General features: G+C 37.6%; 1 protein-coding gene across 4 annotated transcripts in view; it reads right to left on the reverse strand.

Moving 5' to 3' along the window:
- Positions 1-17,646, reverse strand: part of GNB1 (G protein subunit beta 1) — a 46,529-nt gene that overhangs the window by 5,476 nt on the left and 23,407 nt on the right. For all 4 annotated transcript variants that reach the window (XM_082493708.1, XM_082493710.1, XM_082493707.1 and 1 more), the window contains 7 exons: positions 11,591-11,698; positions 11,070-11,108; positions 8,849-8,955; positions 7,054-7,117; positions 4,665-4,827; positions 1,895-1,961; positions 104-305 (listed from right to left, as the gene is read on the reverse strand). In XM_082493708.1, coding sequence (XP_082349834.1) covers positions 104-305; positions 1,895-1,961; positions 4,665-4,827; positions 7,054-7,117; positions 8,849-8,955; positions 11,070-11,108; positions 11,591-11,647 — 699 coding nt within the window. In that variant the 5' untranslated portion in view covers positions 11,648-11,698. The remainder of the gene's footprint in view (positions 1-103; positions 306-1,894; positions 1,962-4,664; positions 4,828-7,053; positions 7,118-8,848; positions 8,956-11,069; positions 11,109-11,590; positions 11,699-17,646) is intronic.

Consider the following 17,646-nt stretch of genomic DNA (forward strand, 5'->3'; position numbering starts at 1 on the left):
TGCCATAATACTACATCACACAGCACATGCTTAAGAGCTGAGATCAGAGAAATAGAAAAATATAAATTTAAGTCCCACGTCCTCTATTCAAGTTGATACATACACAGATGGCATTGATGTCCGACTCATGGCCAGTGAAGGTTTGCCGACACATTCCTTCTCTAACATCCCACAGTTTGGCAGAGGCATCACAGGCACCAGAAACAAAACACCGGGCATCAGGAGCAAGAGACAAACTCATGACATCTCCAGTGTGCCCAGTAAATGTAGTTGTCTGCTGACCAGTTTCTATGTCCCAGAGAGCGCTTGAAAGAACAATTAAAAAGAAAAAAATCAACCCATTTGTGCTCCATTGCAGAGACTAGACAGCAATTCTTGTCTAAGCCTGTTCATTTATATCATTGCTAAAAAGTAAAACTCCATAAAGTATTAACAAAAAATATATTGAGAGTAGAAAAAACACACATTCTTTGTTGAACTGTTTGGCTATGTTACAGGATAATTGTGCATAGCAGATTTTAAAAGCCATCTTCAATTTTAAGGTATTGGGGGTTTTAAATTGAAAAACAGTGCAAAAAACTTAATGACTAACACTCGTGGCTATTTCTACACAAAGTTCTTGTGACATGCCAATGACTATTGTCCAGTACTACTACAGGGTTGATTTAAAGCAGCAGCAGTAAGTCTATAGCATTTCTCATTTTTAAAAACTCACTGAGGATGTGTAACTTTGTGAATTATGTCTGTCATCTTAAAGCGGCACCGCTTTCCCAAGACAGCAAAATCACCACTACAGTGATAATCAAAGAGTATAAATATATGAAAGAACACTATCAACTTGCTAACAAGAGGTCTAAACGTTTAAGGAAGATTAAGCATTTTTAGTTTCTGTAGTTTCTTGGTAAACCGTACCCATCAGTGGCAGATTTGCACTAGGCAAACAAGACATGACTGTACTGTGATACTGTACTTTGAAGCTTGGCTGAACCACAGTGATGTCAAGGACAAACTGTTGTCCAGACAACTGTAGAGTTACTACAATAACACCTGAAGCAGCTGTATTCTCTTTATAAAGAACATAATTTTAACAAATTGTTTGGTTTTTTCTAAAAGAATGCAAACCAACCAACAAATACTTATTTAGAAACATTTTTATATAAAACCCAAATGTATATATTCAATAGCTACTCTGAATCAGTGGAGTAATAGATGGGCATTCAAAGAGACTGACGCTGTGTAGTAGGGGTATTTATTAGCCAACCTTTGCTATCAGAATTGCTGCTTGGGAGAGCTGTAATGCTTTTTAAGCATTAGAAAAAAAATTTTCATTAGAAAAATCTAATGAATTAAAATCTAATTTCGTGAGAAAAATCTGTGAAAAAAGATTGAGGGTTTTTTTTGTTCAGAAGCTAGTATTTATTAAGACATACACCTACATTCTCCTCAAAAACCCATCTGCTGTCACTGTAGAATATTTTCTAGGAGCTCTTCTGAATAGCAAGATAAACTAAAGTCTGTATTACAAAAATCCAAACATGACTCTAAGTAATAAATACTGAATATTAAACAGAATATTAAACAACTCTGAGAAAAGTCATTAGTCTAATATACTTATTTCTGAAAGCCAAATAATTTTAGTAAAAAAAAGTCCCATGCTGTGTTAACACAGAGAAGTAGGTCAGGCTTTTCAGAACATGGGCATAACTGAACAGCCAAAGCTAACAAACTTGACAGACCAAGTTTTCCATTACTAGTAAAAACGTGGCATACAAACAATAATTAACTACATTTAGTCTTATGGATAACTATTAGGTTTAAGAAGAATAAAGTTTCCTTCAAAGATACAGCTGTGAAAAGTCTTTATTAGCAATCGTGTCAAAATTTTACTGCTTACCAAGTGGTGTCGCCAGAGCTGGTAACGATTTGATTATCATCCAAGAAACGACAGCATGACAAGTATCCTGAAAACAAAATAAAGAGATGATGCAGAAGACCAGAGATTACTCTTCACATCGCATATTGGCTTGCTTATATGTTGCTTCCTCCCCTCCTGAAGATGAAGTAAAAACTACTATATAAGCCTAAAATACAACACAGAATTTTTATATAGGAACCTCCAATGTTCTGGACAAAAGGTATTTGGGCTCTTTACAGACCATGCCCAATTGAACCACTACACTAGCACAGTGGGACACTGGTATCGCAGCAAGATGACCTAACCAAAGTTGTCTGTAACAGAAGAAAATAAACTCAAGCAGCTTACCCAAACAGGGTAGACACAGTTTTGGAAATACCTTATGAATTTTTGTTTTGGTAGAGAGTGGGGATAGGAGGAAGAGAAAGAGGGAGCAGCAACTCAAAAGCATAGAATCCACTGGCCACGCTGGAGAGAAGTATGGAAAACACTGCATTGTACACACTAAACTTTCTAAGAAAGTGGGTCTGTATGCCACTGCATCCAGGAGCAACAAATGCTTAAGACCTCAACTGTATTGTACAAATATTGAGAAAAAAATCAACTGCATTCCTGGTCAGTACAGAGAGAGCGTATACATTGGATGGTTCCCAACAGCGGCATCAAAGAAGTTCATCTGAATGCTCTGAAGCATCTTTGTACTGAAGTACCACATGCCAAACTAGCAACCTGACAACTCCGATTACAAAACGAGTCTGTCCTACCAGCCACCTCTGTTTCACAAAACACAAACATCTTCTGAAAATCCAAACTACAGCAAAACATGAAAACCTTTAAACAATAGCTTCCAGCTATTAGCTTTGTTCAATTCTGCAACAGAAAAGCAACTCATTTGAACTGTTCCTTCGAGAAGATTCCACACAAGCTGCTTAGGTCTCAGATATACTGCTTTCCTGTCCCCTGCATTACAGTGAAATTCTGCTTCTCAAGTTATGTAAAACTCCATGTTTTCCCAGCTATACAGTTTATAACCATAAAGACCAGTAGGCAACTAGAACATCATAGAAATAACTAGAATATCATAGAAACATTGCTTTTTATTGCTAAAATATTTTTCAGTATTTTGATACACACATGGCCACATACTAAAAGCCAAAGCTCCCTGTGTTCCAACATCATTCCAATTTTCCCTGCGTCCCGAAGGGCAGGAGGGAGGCAGGGGAAGAGAAGAAAACCTTCTTAGAAATCACTTTACTGGTCACATCACAGCCACTATCTGAAGGTGAAATCAACACTGCGTTCTCACACCCTTAACTACACCCAGAGGGTACACAATTACTCCAAATTTATGTAAATCATGCTTTGTAAGAAAAACAGCTGAAAAAATTAAATAGCATTAAGCGTACTTTAATTCACATTTAACTTTTTCTGTATAAAATTTCATTAATGTATAACTATTTATTTCTGAGTAACCTTATTTTTCTTCAATGAACCGTCTTCATAGCATTTTCTTTACTCTGTACAGTTAGAGGCTTGATCAGGCAGAAAACCAGCCAGACACAGAGCCCACCTGACATTTTCTGTGAAGAACGGTTAGAGGTTTTCTCTGGCGCCAAGCTGACAGCCTCTGGAGCAATCTACCTTTGTTCTGCTGTGTTTTGGATTACAGTCTTTGTGGAAATGAAGAGACCATAAAGATGACGTGCAGCTTCAGAGCTGCAGCTTTAGGACAAATGCCCAATTAGAGCCCATTCCCTTTCTCAGATTGCTGGAGGTGTTACTGATGCCGCAAGAATGCGGAAGACTACTGATGTGCAGGACAGGCTCAGTACTACGCTAGTACTTTCCAAGACACCAGCGTGCCTGCTAAATAGCCACGGTTTTAATGTTCAGTGGAGTTCAAGGAACCACCCACCCGGCTTTCCTCTGAAAGATTTTCAATCCCATTCACAAAAAAATAAAAATACATTATGTCCATTGTCAGATAATGCAAAAAAGCAGTTCACATTTGTAGGTTACTACTGCTTATAAGCTGCTCATCTGTTAACTGTACGTTCTTTAGGAAGCAAGAATATCTTCAGCCACTGAATTTGCTTTTAAAGGTACTTTATAACACTCAGTCTCTTGGTTTGTTCAGAAAGAAAAGTTTTCAACTTATCCCCCACACTTAAAACACTAGCTTTTAAGCATCATGAGGGACTTTCTTGCTTCAAGAACACCTGTGTTTCTACAATCCTTCTTACCCAAAAAGACAATTTTTGGGTCATCCATCACTACAAGAACTTTACATCCTAATTCACCAGGTAAAGCCTAAAGTCTACCTGTCTTCTCATCAATCACAAGACAGCCCACCTTAGAAACAGAGACTGAAGGCAAAAATTAAGCTACTGTATTCTGGGAAGAAGGGAGAGAAGGAGAAACAGAAGAGGAAGCAATGAGAACTCAAACCTCTGCAACTAAACAATAGCTCCATCAGAAGGCAGCTGTCTTGCTTATGGAAAGTTAACACACATTCTCATTACACTACTTTTGTTCAAAGAGTCCCATCCTTAAAAAAAGGTTTTAAAATAGGGTGGAGAAAAAGCCATTTAAAAAAGGCAGTACGCAGCTAAGGTCCCGCCTGAGAAACAGAGGTGCACAATGAAGCATTTCTTTTTTAAGAAAATTATATTTAAAGGATTTTTTTGTTTGTTTGTTAAATCTTCACCATGTCCTTAGGTAACTTAGATCATTCTGAACAGGCACTCACCTGTGTGACCAGCTAGTTCACGGCTGACGCGTACATTCCCTTCACGAGTTTTCAAGTTATAAATGGAACAGATGTTATCAAGACCACCGCAAGCCACGTAATTTCCAGAAGGAGCATATGCACAAGTCATGACCCAAGATGAACGCAGGGGAATAGCATGCACCTGAAACCAATACATTAATGTATTTTATCCGCAAAGCAACTGATACAATAATTTACCATCAGGAAGTTTTTCACCTGTCTCTCAAGCCATACATTGTGCTTTTGTCAAAAGGACGAGAAGAAAACAGTGGAAGAAAAAAAGTCTTTGGCTGTTTAAGTATCAAACTATTTTAAGGGTAACTTGCGTATATAGCTCATCAGACTAAGTAATGACGTAATTAAAACCTCAGATTTGCCTTTCCCGAATCCAGTTTAATCAGCAATTTTGATAAAAACAAAGTTATTTCATTTCAGTGCTCTGATTACTACTGGTTTATTATAGGTTCAGGAAAATATTGACTTCCAAGTACAGTCAGCAAAACTGCCAATTCCAGGCTTAGATGCCATGCTATGAATGAACAAGTAAGGAAGTCGCTACTTTCACTGCCATTTAAATCCATCTTTGTAAACCCATTGCAAGCAATCAAGCTTCATATTTAAATAACTACCTCACGTTTCCTTGTCATTCTGTGCTCAAAGAACTTTATTTAAAAATTATTGAAGCTAAACCTGTTTGGTCCTGTTAACTCATTGCATTCATCCTTCAAATTTGTTCATAACATCTTTAAGAAAGGGATCATATCCTTATAGATATTGTGAAATTTCATGCAGTATTAGCAGTCTTCCTACTTTTAAGTAAACAGTAAAGATTACTGTCTGTTCCTCTGCTGCTACAGTAACCAGTGGTCCTGCAGCAATCAGCAATTAAAAAACAATACCCTGCACTAAACCCACAACCAGCTGGCTTTTGGAAGTCTTCTACCAAGGAACTAATGGGAATATTCACCTTGAGCCATTTTATTTTATCATTAGGAAAAGATGATATTTATGACGACTGTGTTACTTCCAAGGTGTGCTGCAGCTGCCAAAAGGACATCTGCAGACTAACATCCAAGCGCTTTCACATTAACTGCTTCCAGGTGCTATCTAGTCACATTTAATACTGTTTCAACACCAAGCTGCTTGCTACCTATAATTCCAGAGGGTTTGGAGTCTGGATTTTAGGCGGGTTTGTTTGTATGGGTTCTTTTCACCTCTTTTGGGGCGGGGTGGTGGTGAGAGTTCTTTTTAACTCAATTGCTATTTCACTGAATCAATACTGCCAAGAGGGATAGGAGGAGGACATTTTTGCAGCTGAAGAGTTCTATTTCTGATTCTAGTAAAAATTTTACCAGTCTAGTAACAACTTCTGGTTTCATTCCCCCAGACAATAAAGCTGCTGCTCCCTGTCTGTTGACGATACCATGGATTAATTAGCGTTCATAAGCTACTAGCATCAAAGATACTAACATGGAAATCATGGTATCCAGTGATTATTTTAGCATCTTATCTTTCAGTTGTTAGAGTCATTTAGATCACATTTACCTGCAGGCTGGGGTCAAAGGAGAAGAATGAAGGTAAAAAGGGGAAGGTTTATTTTTATTTTGTAAACAGTATTATTACTCTTTATTAAAGTTATGGACTCATTAGTTTCATAACTGGGATTCAACAATAGTCCCAGCTTTAGGAGCTGCTGCTGCAGTTGGTTGTTTCTGCTTCCCTCTCCTCTGTAGGGTGCCGTTTGTTCAAGTGCATTGGCAAAACTGTTTTTAAGGCTATGATGAGCTAAGCCAGGAAAATTTCTCTGAAATATAGTAAGTTCCATGCTCCTGCGCACAACAGACAAACAGCTCTGTCAACCTAACTCAAAAGGGCAATGTATGAATTGTTGCTAGCCCTGATAACAGTAGCCATAACCAGTAAATACCAATCCCTGTCAATATGAAAGTAGAAGTAATCCTGAAGTGCATCATGTGATTGCAGCCAGAAGGTGATGACCTGTTATATATGTCAGGTCTTTCAATACTTGACTCTAGACAACAAATTACTATGGGTATGCTTAAATCTCTGACCATTCCAGTTCAACGTGCTGATCCCTTCTTGTTTTCTGTTGATCAATTTCTCTGTGGTATCAAAACAAATAAAAACATTCTCTAGAATTAAATACTTCATTGTTTTCCATTTGTGGTGCACATTTCCATACACTTAAGACACTGCTATATTCTTTAAATGCAAGCTTTATTGTTTTGGAGAATTCAAAATTTAGTCTCAGGACTACGAAAGCAATGCAGCCAAAATCACGCACGGTAACATTTCCTTCCTTTGTATTTACAATCGAATCACACAGCAACACATCAGTTAGTCTTACCTTGTTTGTAGTATAGCTGTCCCAAATTATAAGCTTGCCATCCTGGGAGGCACTAACTAGAAGCCTAGAGGGGAAACAGGAGGTAAACACAATCATTGCAAGAAGACAAGAAGGAACATCTTTGTGATGAACATCTCTGATGGCATTTGTCTCCACTATCAAGGCCAAAGTACTTGAAACCATTCAAGTACAGTGTGGCTTTACCCAGTTCAGTTCCCTATAAAAGTAATTTTGCAAGTACTCAATTTCAACGCTAAATGCTATGTAAACGTGTGATGGAACACCTACATGTTAACACATTCTGACTTCAAAAAACCTGTAGCCAGGTAGCTAACATCTCAATCTCAAAAACTGAGGGAGAAAACTTGCATGAAATCAGTGCCTCTGTGTTCTACACACAGGCCTCGGATGCTTTCTTTTTTTTCTATTTTTAAAATTTAAGTTCTAAGGTGTTCAAAAACTCTGAATGAACGTCAGCACTGAAATACAATGGACATAAAAATGAAACACAAAGAGATCACTAATGGAAGGGGCAGCCTTAGGAAGATTTTTACTCTAAATCAACACCACCTCAAGCCCCCACGCAGCAATCATGTTTGAAATATGATACACCTAATTTATTGTTCAGAGCTCTCTTTTGATGGGTTTAAAGCTAAATCAGGTATACTGACATGAAAAATCTGTATTTTCTCCACATTTTCTAAGTTATTTTGGATAAAATACTTCGATACAGTATTCAAATTTGTTCTGTGCATCTTCTAAGCATTTCCAAGCTGAACAATACAATGATCGAAGTACTCCGGTCTCTTTGCATTAATTTTTTTTGCTCTAGGTTATATTTTAGAGCTGTCTTGAAACACTTTTGCCAAACAAGAAATTGAATCCCCATCTTTTAAATAAGCTATATGCCAAAGAGATGCCTGAAGCAATGAATTCTACATACCTGTGAGAAATGAGCTTCTTTCACAGGCACAGAAAACTGAGGTGCAAAACACTAAAGTTTAACTCAAAGTAACAGTTGTGGTCGTTCTGATTTTTAAGTACTAAGCAATTGAGAAACTAAAAGTATAACACATCATCTTCATGATGCACACTGCCTTTGCCTTTCACTTGGCTATTTTGCTTTAGTGTACTTACTGCGCACATACACACAAGAGTTCATGCAGTTGTTTCATAAGGCACAGCTTGTTTACACCAATTTGGTAAGAAGGTAACTTTCACAACATCACGCTTCCTTTGAAAATCTCTACTGAGTAGGAAGAGGCTAGCTGTCACTTAGAAACTCTTTAGTTGTAACTTAAAAATTCCTAAGAGGAATTTTTTTTTTATCTGTTCCTGAGAGGAAGCAGCAACATATTCTTTTAACTGAAGTTTGAAAATTTACTGCCATTAGTTGCTGTAAAATTGTTGTAAAGGAAAGAGAACAAAAGCAGCTGATGCTAGTACCATTCAGTTTCCCTCTAACTGAACAGCAGTAGTTAATAGGAAGCATTTAAGGAAAACGGACAACTGGTAATGAAATCTACTCAGTCTCCACAGTTCCTCAGAATTCATGTGATACCATAACTCTATTTTTCAGGCAAGTAGACGAAGACTGGTATTTTTGGCACCAAATTTAGATTTGGATGACAAAAACATGGACGTCAAAGGAAAACAGTGATTTTAAGTGTTTCTGAATTCTCTTGGTTGTCTGAGTTCTCTTGGAATTAGTGGTTCCTAATGGTAGGAACATGAAAAATAAGAGTCCTATGCACTCAACTTTCCAAAGAACAGTGAAGCCACCGCTAGCACCCACCTGGAATCGGTCCCCCAGTGCATTGCATAAATTTTAGCCAGGTGTCCCCGGAGTGTTCTTCTAGTGCGCATTTGAATTCTCCCCACTGGGTCAATATTGGCTGTGATCTGAAATAGGAATGGTGCCATATATTAAATTTTTCACTCCATAGTTCCAAAAGTAACACATCCTAAACAATTACATTTAAATGAGCAGGCCAGTGCAGACCAAAGTCCCATGTTTTGAATACTGACTGAGTTTGTAAAATGATGTAACTTTTGATTAGGCAATTTTTATGTAGTACGTCTTTATGAAATGAAGAAAGCAGCCTCTTTATTGCATTTATAAAGACTCTCAGAAATTACTGTTTAGGTCGTATCTTCTTAGACTTCCAGGATTTCAGACCTTTGGTCTTGTTTTTCTACTCCTATATAGATAAATGTGGTAGTCTAACTTTTTTTTTTCCCCAGAAGGGTGAGTATATCAGACTTTAAACATGTCCTTGCTTTTAAAGGATGAATTAATAACTCTTTCAGATCCAAATGGCCTTTCCTTTCAAGTACAGAATTATTAAATCCACAGTATTCCCAATTTATTTAACTTCTTGAAGATAAAAGTATTCTCTGGAATAAGCTAACAGCAAAGTGAGGAAGTAGTCAGTTTAGCTGTCCTTAAACTGTTAAATTTAATATAAAAAAAGTCCTCTAGTCTGAAGAGAAGTATGAACTTAAAAAAAACAAAAACAACAAAACAAAACAATAAACCCAAACCAAAACAGCCCAACACATTTCCAGTACTGTAAGTAGTGCACATCACAAAAAATCCAAGACTTTGTAAGTTTATTTTATGGATGTCTGGATATTTCTTATGTTTCCATGTTATAAAATTCTTTAGCAAGTGCATTTGAGCAAAGATCTTTGCTTCTTTTCAAAGGCAATCAACACAGCTTGGGACTCAGATGAACAGATAAAGTCTCCCCAACATAAAACTCCTTTCATGGTGGACATCTCTTGTATTAACTAATACTGAAGCTTTTTTTTTTTTTTTTCCTTTTTCCATACTGTCACCCTGGAAAATACTCAACATTGTGCTGCACATAAAATGAAATGACAAGATACATACACTCAAATAAATATTGGTACTACTTTTTTCATTTGATATTTTAGTGACATTTTAAACTAAAAAACAGATATCAATCACTTCTGTACCAGCTATCTTGCATCAGATACACAGGATTAATAGTCAGCATTCAAGCAAATGGACTGAAGTAGGTGACAAGAGTAAACTGATTCATGATATACCTAGAAAAAAAGCAAAGGCTTTCCACCTCTTCCAATGCCATAATCTGTTTCAGTCTAAATTCCTACGAGATTTCTAGGAAAAACCCCACTATATCTCCATGAGATGTACTACAGAGTACAGATTTCCCTTCCCCACGTTAATGTTGGCTGAAGCCAAGCCAATACAATCAAAATGTGACAGTACAGCAAGACGCAAAGGTATTAGCTCAGGTTCAGAAGCAGTTCAGACATAAGTGCAGCATCTGGTGGAGATCTTATTGCAGCCTTCCACTCCCTAAAGGGGGCCTACAGGAGAGCTGGGGAAGGGCTTTTTACTGGGGCATGTAGCGATAGGATGAAGGGGAACGGCTTTAAACTGGAAGAGGGCAGGTTCAGATTGAACATTACGAAGAAGTTTTTCCCTGTGAGGGTGGTGAGGCACTGGCACAGGTTGCCCAGAGAGGTTGTTGAGGCCCCATCCCTGGAGGTGTTCAAGGCCAGGCTGGAGGTGGCCTTGGGCAACCTGGGCTGGTGGGAGGTGTCCCTGCCTATGGCAGAGGGGTTGGAACTCGATCATCTTCAAGGTCCTTTCCAACCTAAACCATTCTATGATCATGTGGAAATTAGTAAGTAGGTTAACCTCAGCAGGTCTTATGGCTCAGATTATCACAGTAACACAACTGTACTACTACTGCATTTGTAGCACAACAATGGGGCTCCCCTGCATTATCTTCCATTGAGCAGTAGACATTTGCCCTGAGTCACTTAAACTGCTGCTCAAGGCTACTGCTCTCAGAAACTGGACAAACAGCGTTCTTATTTCTGGAAGAAACACCTAGAGGCAAAATAAAAAAATTGATAAAGAAGGCAAAGAGATTCACTTGCACTTTTCTTATACCATATTTTCTATTTGTTAATGAAGGCAAATTTTTATAATTCTTGTTGAACTCTTAAATGCTTACCTGAGCCAGGGTAGCATCCGCACATGCTTTCCTAGCATCCTGCAACAGAAGAAAGTTAGAGAAATTGGAAGAAGTTCTGTATATTTCTTCATACTCAATTCAAGTTGATCAAGCACCCTCAAAACAAGGTTGAGAAAGCATTTCTGCTTGTCGTCCAGAGAGGACCCATCCTAACCGCAGCATGAACATAACACACTGTCTGCTGTCAAAACACATCGAGCATTTAACTTCAAAATTTTTCTTCTGGCTCAGAAAAACTTCAGTAAACACTCATTTTCATCTAATCCACTTTGTGCGTTATTTGTGTGACTATTATTTTCTAAGCAATATTAAAGACCAAACAGTAATTTCCTAAAGCATTTACAAGTGCTCGCCCTTTCTAAATACCCGCAACATTAACTTTGACATTGTGAAAGCATTTAACTTAATGCAGCATTTCTGTCCATCTCTGTTCTCCTCAAGACACACAAATGACCATTCATCTGTACCGTGGCTTCAAGTCCCACTGATACAATACATACTCTGATTTGGTTTTTCAGTTGCTCAGCCTCCTGGCGTAACTGGTCAAGCTCACTCATTTTCCTGTGCTAAAGGTGTGCTTCACTGCCACCTCTGAAACAACCAGAAATCTGAAAGACAGGTGACAATAATGAGAATTAGTAGACGTCATAGATTGAAATTACTGGAGTAGACAAGTCCTTTCAACCATCTCATACAGCACTTGAAAAAAGACAGACGGGTTTATAGGTACTGCGATACAGGCGAAAATATTCCTGAAAACTCTTTAGAATAATGTGTTACCACACACAAATGTGCTTAGGTTTTTTTTCCAGCCACAGTTAGTAAAATATAATTTGGACTTACTCCTTTCCTCCAGGCCTCTTTTTTTGCATTTTTTTCCATTAGTGTTTTTCTGATTGTTGTGGTTTAATCCCAGCCAGCAACTAAAACCTTGAAGTCACTCACTCACCCCTCTTCCCCACCCCCCCGGGAATGGTTGGGTGAAGATGGCAGAGAAAAAAGGGGAGAAGGGAAGAAAAAACCTCCTGGGTTGAGAGGAAGACAGTTTAATAGAAACAATAACAGAAAAAGTAAAATAACAATAATAATAATGACATAGGTCACTCTCACCACCTGGTGAATTGGCACCACCAGTGATGGTGGATTCCCAGCCCCCAGCTAACCCCCGTTTATATACTGGGCATGATGTTTATGGTATGGAGTATTTCATTGGCCATTCCATCCTTCTGTCTATGCTTCTATGGGAAGCTGAAAAATGTCCTTGTATAGTGTAAACATCACTTAGCAACAACTAAAAACAATAAGTATTATTGACATTCCTTTCACAGCAACCACTTGAAAGAAAATTAACTCTTTCCCAGGTGAAACCAGGACACCGATTCAGTTTTGTATAAACTCAAATTTCCCAAGAGTGAACCAGCAGATAACACTAATGTTAGACATGAAAGTCAGAACTTCTCCGTAGGTCTTAAGAATAGAGTAAGGAATCCTCCTACCAAAGAATAAGCACCTTAAGTATTTACCAACTGACACAAGCACTTGCAAAATGCTGTAAAAAGACCTATTACAAATGCTGTCTGTAACACAGCAGTTATGAGAAACTTTATTCTGATATCTGGATAAAAGGAAACCACTCAACTCACAAATGTTGTTCAGGTATTTACTTGTTAATTGCTAAAGTGTCTCCCTGAGATTTCCAGAATGGATTCTAACACTAACATGTTGACAGAATAAAATTAGTATTTTTTGAATGTTCGGTTGAGGGGTGCAGTTTGAGAAACCATTGCCAACAGAGACTTCCCCTCCCCTTTAGGACTTTATTTTCCTAACATCAATAAGCACCAAATTACTAACATAGATACCTCTGTCTGATGTACTCTGTAGCCAGCAAGAGAGAGGCTCAATAAAACATAACTATCACTGAACACCCTCAACTGTTGCCTGTAGAGTTCCTCAACTATTGGACTGTTTTCCAGTATAATAAGCATATAGATATTTTCCATTAGGCACACAACTTATCTTTAAAAGTCACTGTACCAGAAAGACATTGTTAGCATTTTCACGAGCATTCCGTACCTAGAACTCAGTTGTTCTTAAACTTCTTGGTTTTAAATCTTTGCAGCTTGATACCAATATAATATGCTGAAGAAACACGCTAATGAAGTTTATCTTTTATTGCAGAAAAAGATAATTGGTTTCATTTTCAAATGCTACATACAGAACTTGGAGTTCATTTGTAAACACTGGTAGTGTGTTTTTAGAACATTTTATTAGCCAGAATTGACCCTCTACTATTAAATAAAGCAAATGCTTCGCCAGCAGCTTTACATATTATTCCGTAAAGATTTAATCAGCTTATTTATCTTTGCAAGCATGCGGGTTTTGGTTATTTCCTAAAGCCCTTCCCAAGGAGAAAGATGAGGATAACTTCCAAATTTTTATTGAGTCACAGTAACAGAGAACTTACTGTGAAAGCAAATTAAAGCAGTAGAGCGAACATCACTGTCAAAAGAAAAGTTTCGAAAGAGTTATTACTACTTTAACATTCCCTAAAAATTGCTATCCCACATAACCAGGCTTAGCTCAGAGCTCTCTTCATAGTAGGTAGTATTCCAAACAGAGAACCTCAGGGAAAAAAAAAAAATAAAATCTCAGATCTTGTCATACTGTTGTTTATAAATTTATACTTTTCTCTGAAACCCAAAATATTTTAGAAAAGGAATTTTAGTTAGCTTCTGTCTCAAAATCTCCATTCACACAACTTCAGAGCCCTTTCACTTTATTGTGAAACTAGGTCTCTTCTTTCTCTCTTCAGGTTCCAGGGTCATCTTTAAGCCCCTTTAAGATTGCTTGTTCAGCTTAGTCCAAAATCCAGTTAAGACAAAACCCATCAAGAGTGTTTTATTATCCTATAACCACCTTCTTTTCTTTTGAATGCTCTTTTGGTTCTCAAGATGTTTTGTTCATTCTACGTTTAAGACAAAACACTCTGTGGTTGGGGGTCTCTACAGTTTTTAGCATGCAGTCCTGCGTAGTTCACACGCATTGTGAAATAGCACGCACTACTCTTGACATAAAGGAATTAAGAAACTCAAAAGACTGTCCTTAAGAATAATCTGCGAACTTTCAGATCTTTTAGCTTTTTGATATCCAGTTCTATTTCTGCCATTCTCTAAGTTAATATATAAGCCCATTTCCCACTAAGCAAATATCAACCTCTACGGGCAGAGTACAAAGAATTTAGAGATGGTATCATTCCTGTTTCAGAGAAAGAAATCACAATCCAAAACTTAAGTGTTCTGCTCAAGGTCACAGCAACTCAGCGATGGGATTAAGATAAAGATTTAGGACACCAGAATTCCAGCTGCAGAGTTACAGGTAACTACACTGAAGATTTACATGCAGCTTTATTTAAAAATATAATAGGATGAATAATCTAACGTCAGTCAAAGCAGACATGTTCTCCTGTAATATACAGTTTAAAATAGTGCCGATTTATTTCTGCCAGAATCTGTGCACTATGCAATAGAATTCTCTTGCATTTAAATGAAGCAAAACTTCTTTGTACGGAACAGGAAGAGGCCTAAGGAGATGGACACTAATCCTAGGAAAAAAGTCGTATCGAGAAAGTTCACTTCACAGAAACTGAGCCCTGTAGTTTCATTCTGGATTATTTGCATTCGCTGAGTTTAAAACAAATCATACAAGCGTATTTCATGCTTGTGCCTTATTGCTTAATATAGCATGCACTGAAGAGCACTACTGCAAATGACAAAGCCAGACGAAGGAGCCCAACAGTGTTGAGCATCTTCTGCAGGAACACAGGAGCAGAAACTTTGATACAGCCAGGTGAGAACCTGAGAGGACGCAAGTCCTAGTTAAGCTATGATATCCCATCAGCTCGAACACACACGTCTGCCCTCACACAAATAAAACCTCCATTACACTTTGAAAGGTCTAGCACAGTAACTACATGTATACTTTTGTTACAGAAGAAACTCTCACATCAAATTCAAGACAGTACGCTGCCTCAGCACTTTGCCTCCGTTCTTTTCCAAGTCCCACTTTATGCAGGGGCAGAACAACCCAAACTCCTTCACAATCTGTAAGAATTAACTAAACACACTAATGGAACCCAACCTCCAGAGTCATTTCCTAAACACACTTTATCATACAGTTAGTCAGACATGCATATATGTGACCTGCCCTACCTACGGTGCAGCTAAGCTCCTAAAATGCTTTATTTGTGAATTCCACATCAAGACAGTCACTCACTAATGTTTTAAGGAAAGCTTTTTATGAACAACTTCAAAATGGTTTACCAACACTACAGAAACCTTTACACCTACATGCAAGATACCGTCTCTATTATCATGGGCAGCAAGGAGCTCAAGGAACTCAACAACTACTATTGTTAAAGTAGCTTCTATGGATGTTGACCTTCAGTCACTTGGTAGATAGGACTTGTTTCAATATGCACTGCATGACAATTAGTAGCTGAACGCATACAACCCTTGATGTCTTTTCCATCTGTAACATCATATATACACGTAAGTTCATATCTTGAAGTCAGATACACTTTTAGAGTTACAAGTTAGTCCCTATGCATTCCAAGCAACTCCAAACTCCAAACTGCATTTCTGACCGCATCCATAGGAATTGTTTAAACCAGATTTCCACGTTCCCTTTGTAGTCTTTGTTGTTTCAACATCAACAGGAAGTTCTAATTCCTGCCAACATGGCTGAACTCACTAACACTCAGGAAACAAAAATCCTAATGAAGCCAAGGGCATTAAAATATAGGAGTTGTCTGAGGCAGACTAAAATTTATGGGACAACCAGCCAACCAACTTGACTATTCTTCTATTTCTTTTACACTAAGTCTTAGGCAATTAGATTTATGGCAGAAATGAGACCCGAGGGGCGGGGAAGAGTTCCATCCTCTTGTGTACCTTTCAGCTATACTGTAAGTCAGCAGACCATACTAGTATCTAGCATTAAAAATAAAATAAAATCTTTAAAAGAGCAAGAACACCACCTAAGGTCAGGAAAATGTATGGGAAAACAAATATTTTTTTCTATTCTCACTCTTGATACATAGGAAGTTTTTATACAGATTTATTCATATTACAGACACAGAAGTAACAAGCAGAGACTGTTCAATATATGATCTATGTTCATCACAAACTAGCACGATTTAATATCATGAAACAGATTTTTGTTTCTCGGCATGTTCTAAAGGCATTTAACCTCATTTTAAAAGAAGGCTTCTAGAAGCATCGTCTGTATCAAGCTTACAGTTTCTTCTATTTCTAGGGTTTTGAAAGAAGTTACTAAATTTCTAAATCAAGCAAACCTCATGTAAAAAGTCACTACTCAAGTTCCACACTCCTTTTTTCCAAATTATTACCATAGCTGTGAAGAAATAGGTAGCAGCCAAACTCGTGCTTACCTCACTTTCTTTTGAATATGTTACTGTGTTCTTGAAGGCAGGCTTCTCAAGAATAACACATTCACTTTGCTGAACTCACTCAAGACCTTTCCAGAGGCTGAAGTGCTTAAGTGTCTCTGCTCTAAGCCTAATTCCCCTTAATCTTGTTGACAAGTATACCTTGCAGATAATTCTCCTCTTGCTTAGGGACAACAATATGCGTACTTGCAAGGCAGTTTACTATTCTTCACTACTCCGAATGACCCAAGCATCTAATCTCTTCATAGAAGAGTCACTTTGTTCCTCTGCTTCCCCACACAGCAAAATCAAGTATCGGCTTCACCCAATTTGTTACTTTCCATACATTATAAAGCTTCACAATTCAACTATGTCAAAAGGATTTATCATGTCACTCATCTCAAAAAACAACTTATGGGTTTGTTTTTCTCTAAGCTACATGAGCTATATTCCTATGTAAGAGGAAAGTTTTATGTGTCCAGGCAGTTAATTATATGTTGAATAACTGCACAGAATCTTGGAACTGAATAGAAAGCCTTATGACATCTACAAAACTTTCACATGCTTCCTGCAAATGGAGATATACTTAGGATCCCAGTAAAATAATTCAAATTTAAAGGTAAAGCTCACTACTCAGAAAACAGTGACAGAACAATTCAAAGACTAAGGAAGAACTCAAATTCACTCATTTCACTGTTACAACTTTAATGTCCTTTCCAGAGCTCAAGCTGTTTATCCAATTAAGTCCACTTACTGAAACCAAGGTATCATTAATACCACCACATTTATATGTAGACTTATGCTTGCCTTCGTTGTAAGAGAAATGGGAAGAGTTGAATACAACTCATCCAAACATATATTCTTGGATTAAATACGATTCCTCTCTAAAATTACCTGCTAATAGCAATGAGGCAATGCTTACTAAATAGTTTGTTATTTCATTTTCTCACACCACTCCTATAAAAAAAAAAAAAAAAAAAAAAAAGAGGATGGAGTCTTCCATCCTCTCCTAAATAGCTTGTCCTGTGATTAATCTCTACAGATGAAAAGAAGAGAACACAGATTTGAAATCACAGCTATCAAGTCAAATATTTACAACTTCTATCT

This window comes from Vanellus vanellus, assembly GCF_965231255.1.
Source record: "Vanellus vanellus genome assembly, chromosome: 20".
Taxonomy (NCBI): domain Eukaryota; kingdom Metazoa; phylum Chordata; class Aves; order Charadriiformes; family Charadriidae; genus Vanellus; species Vanellus vanellus.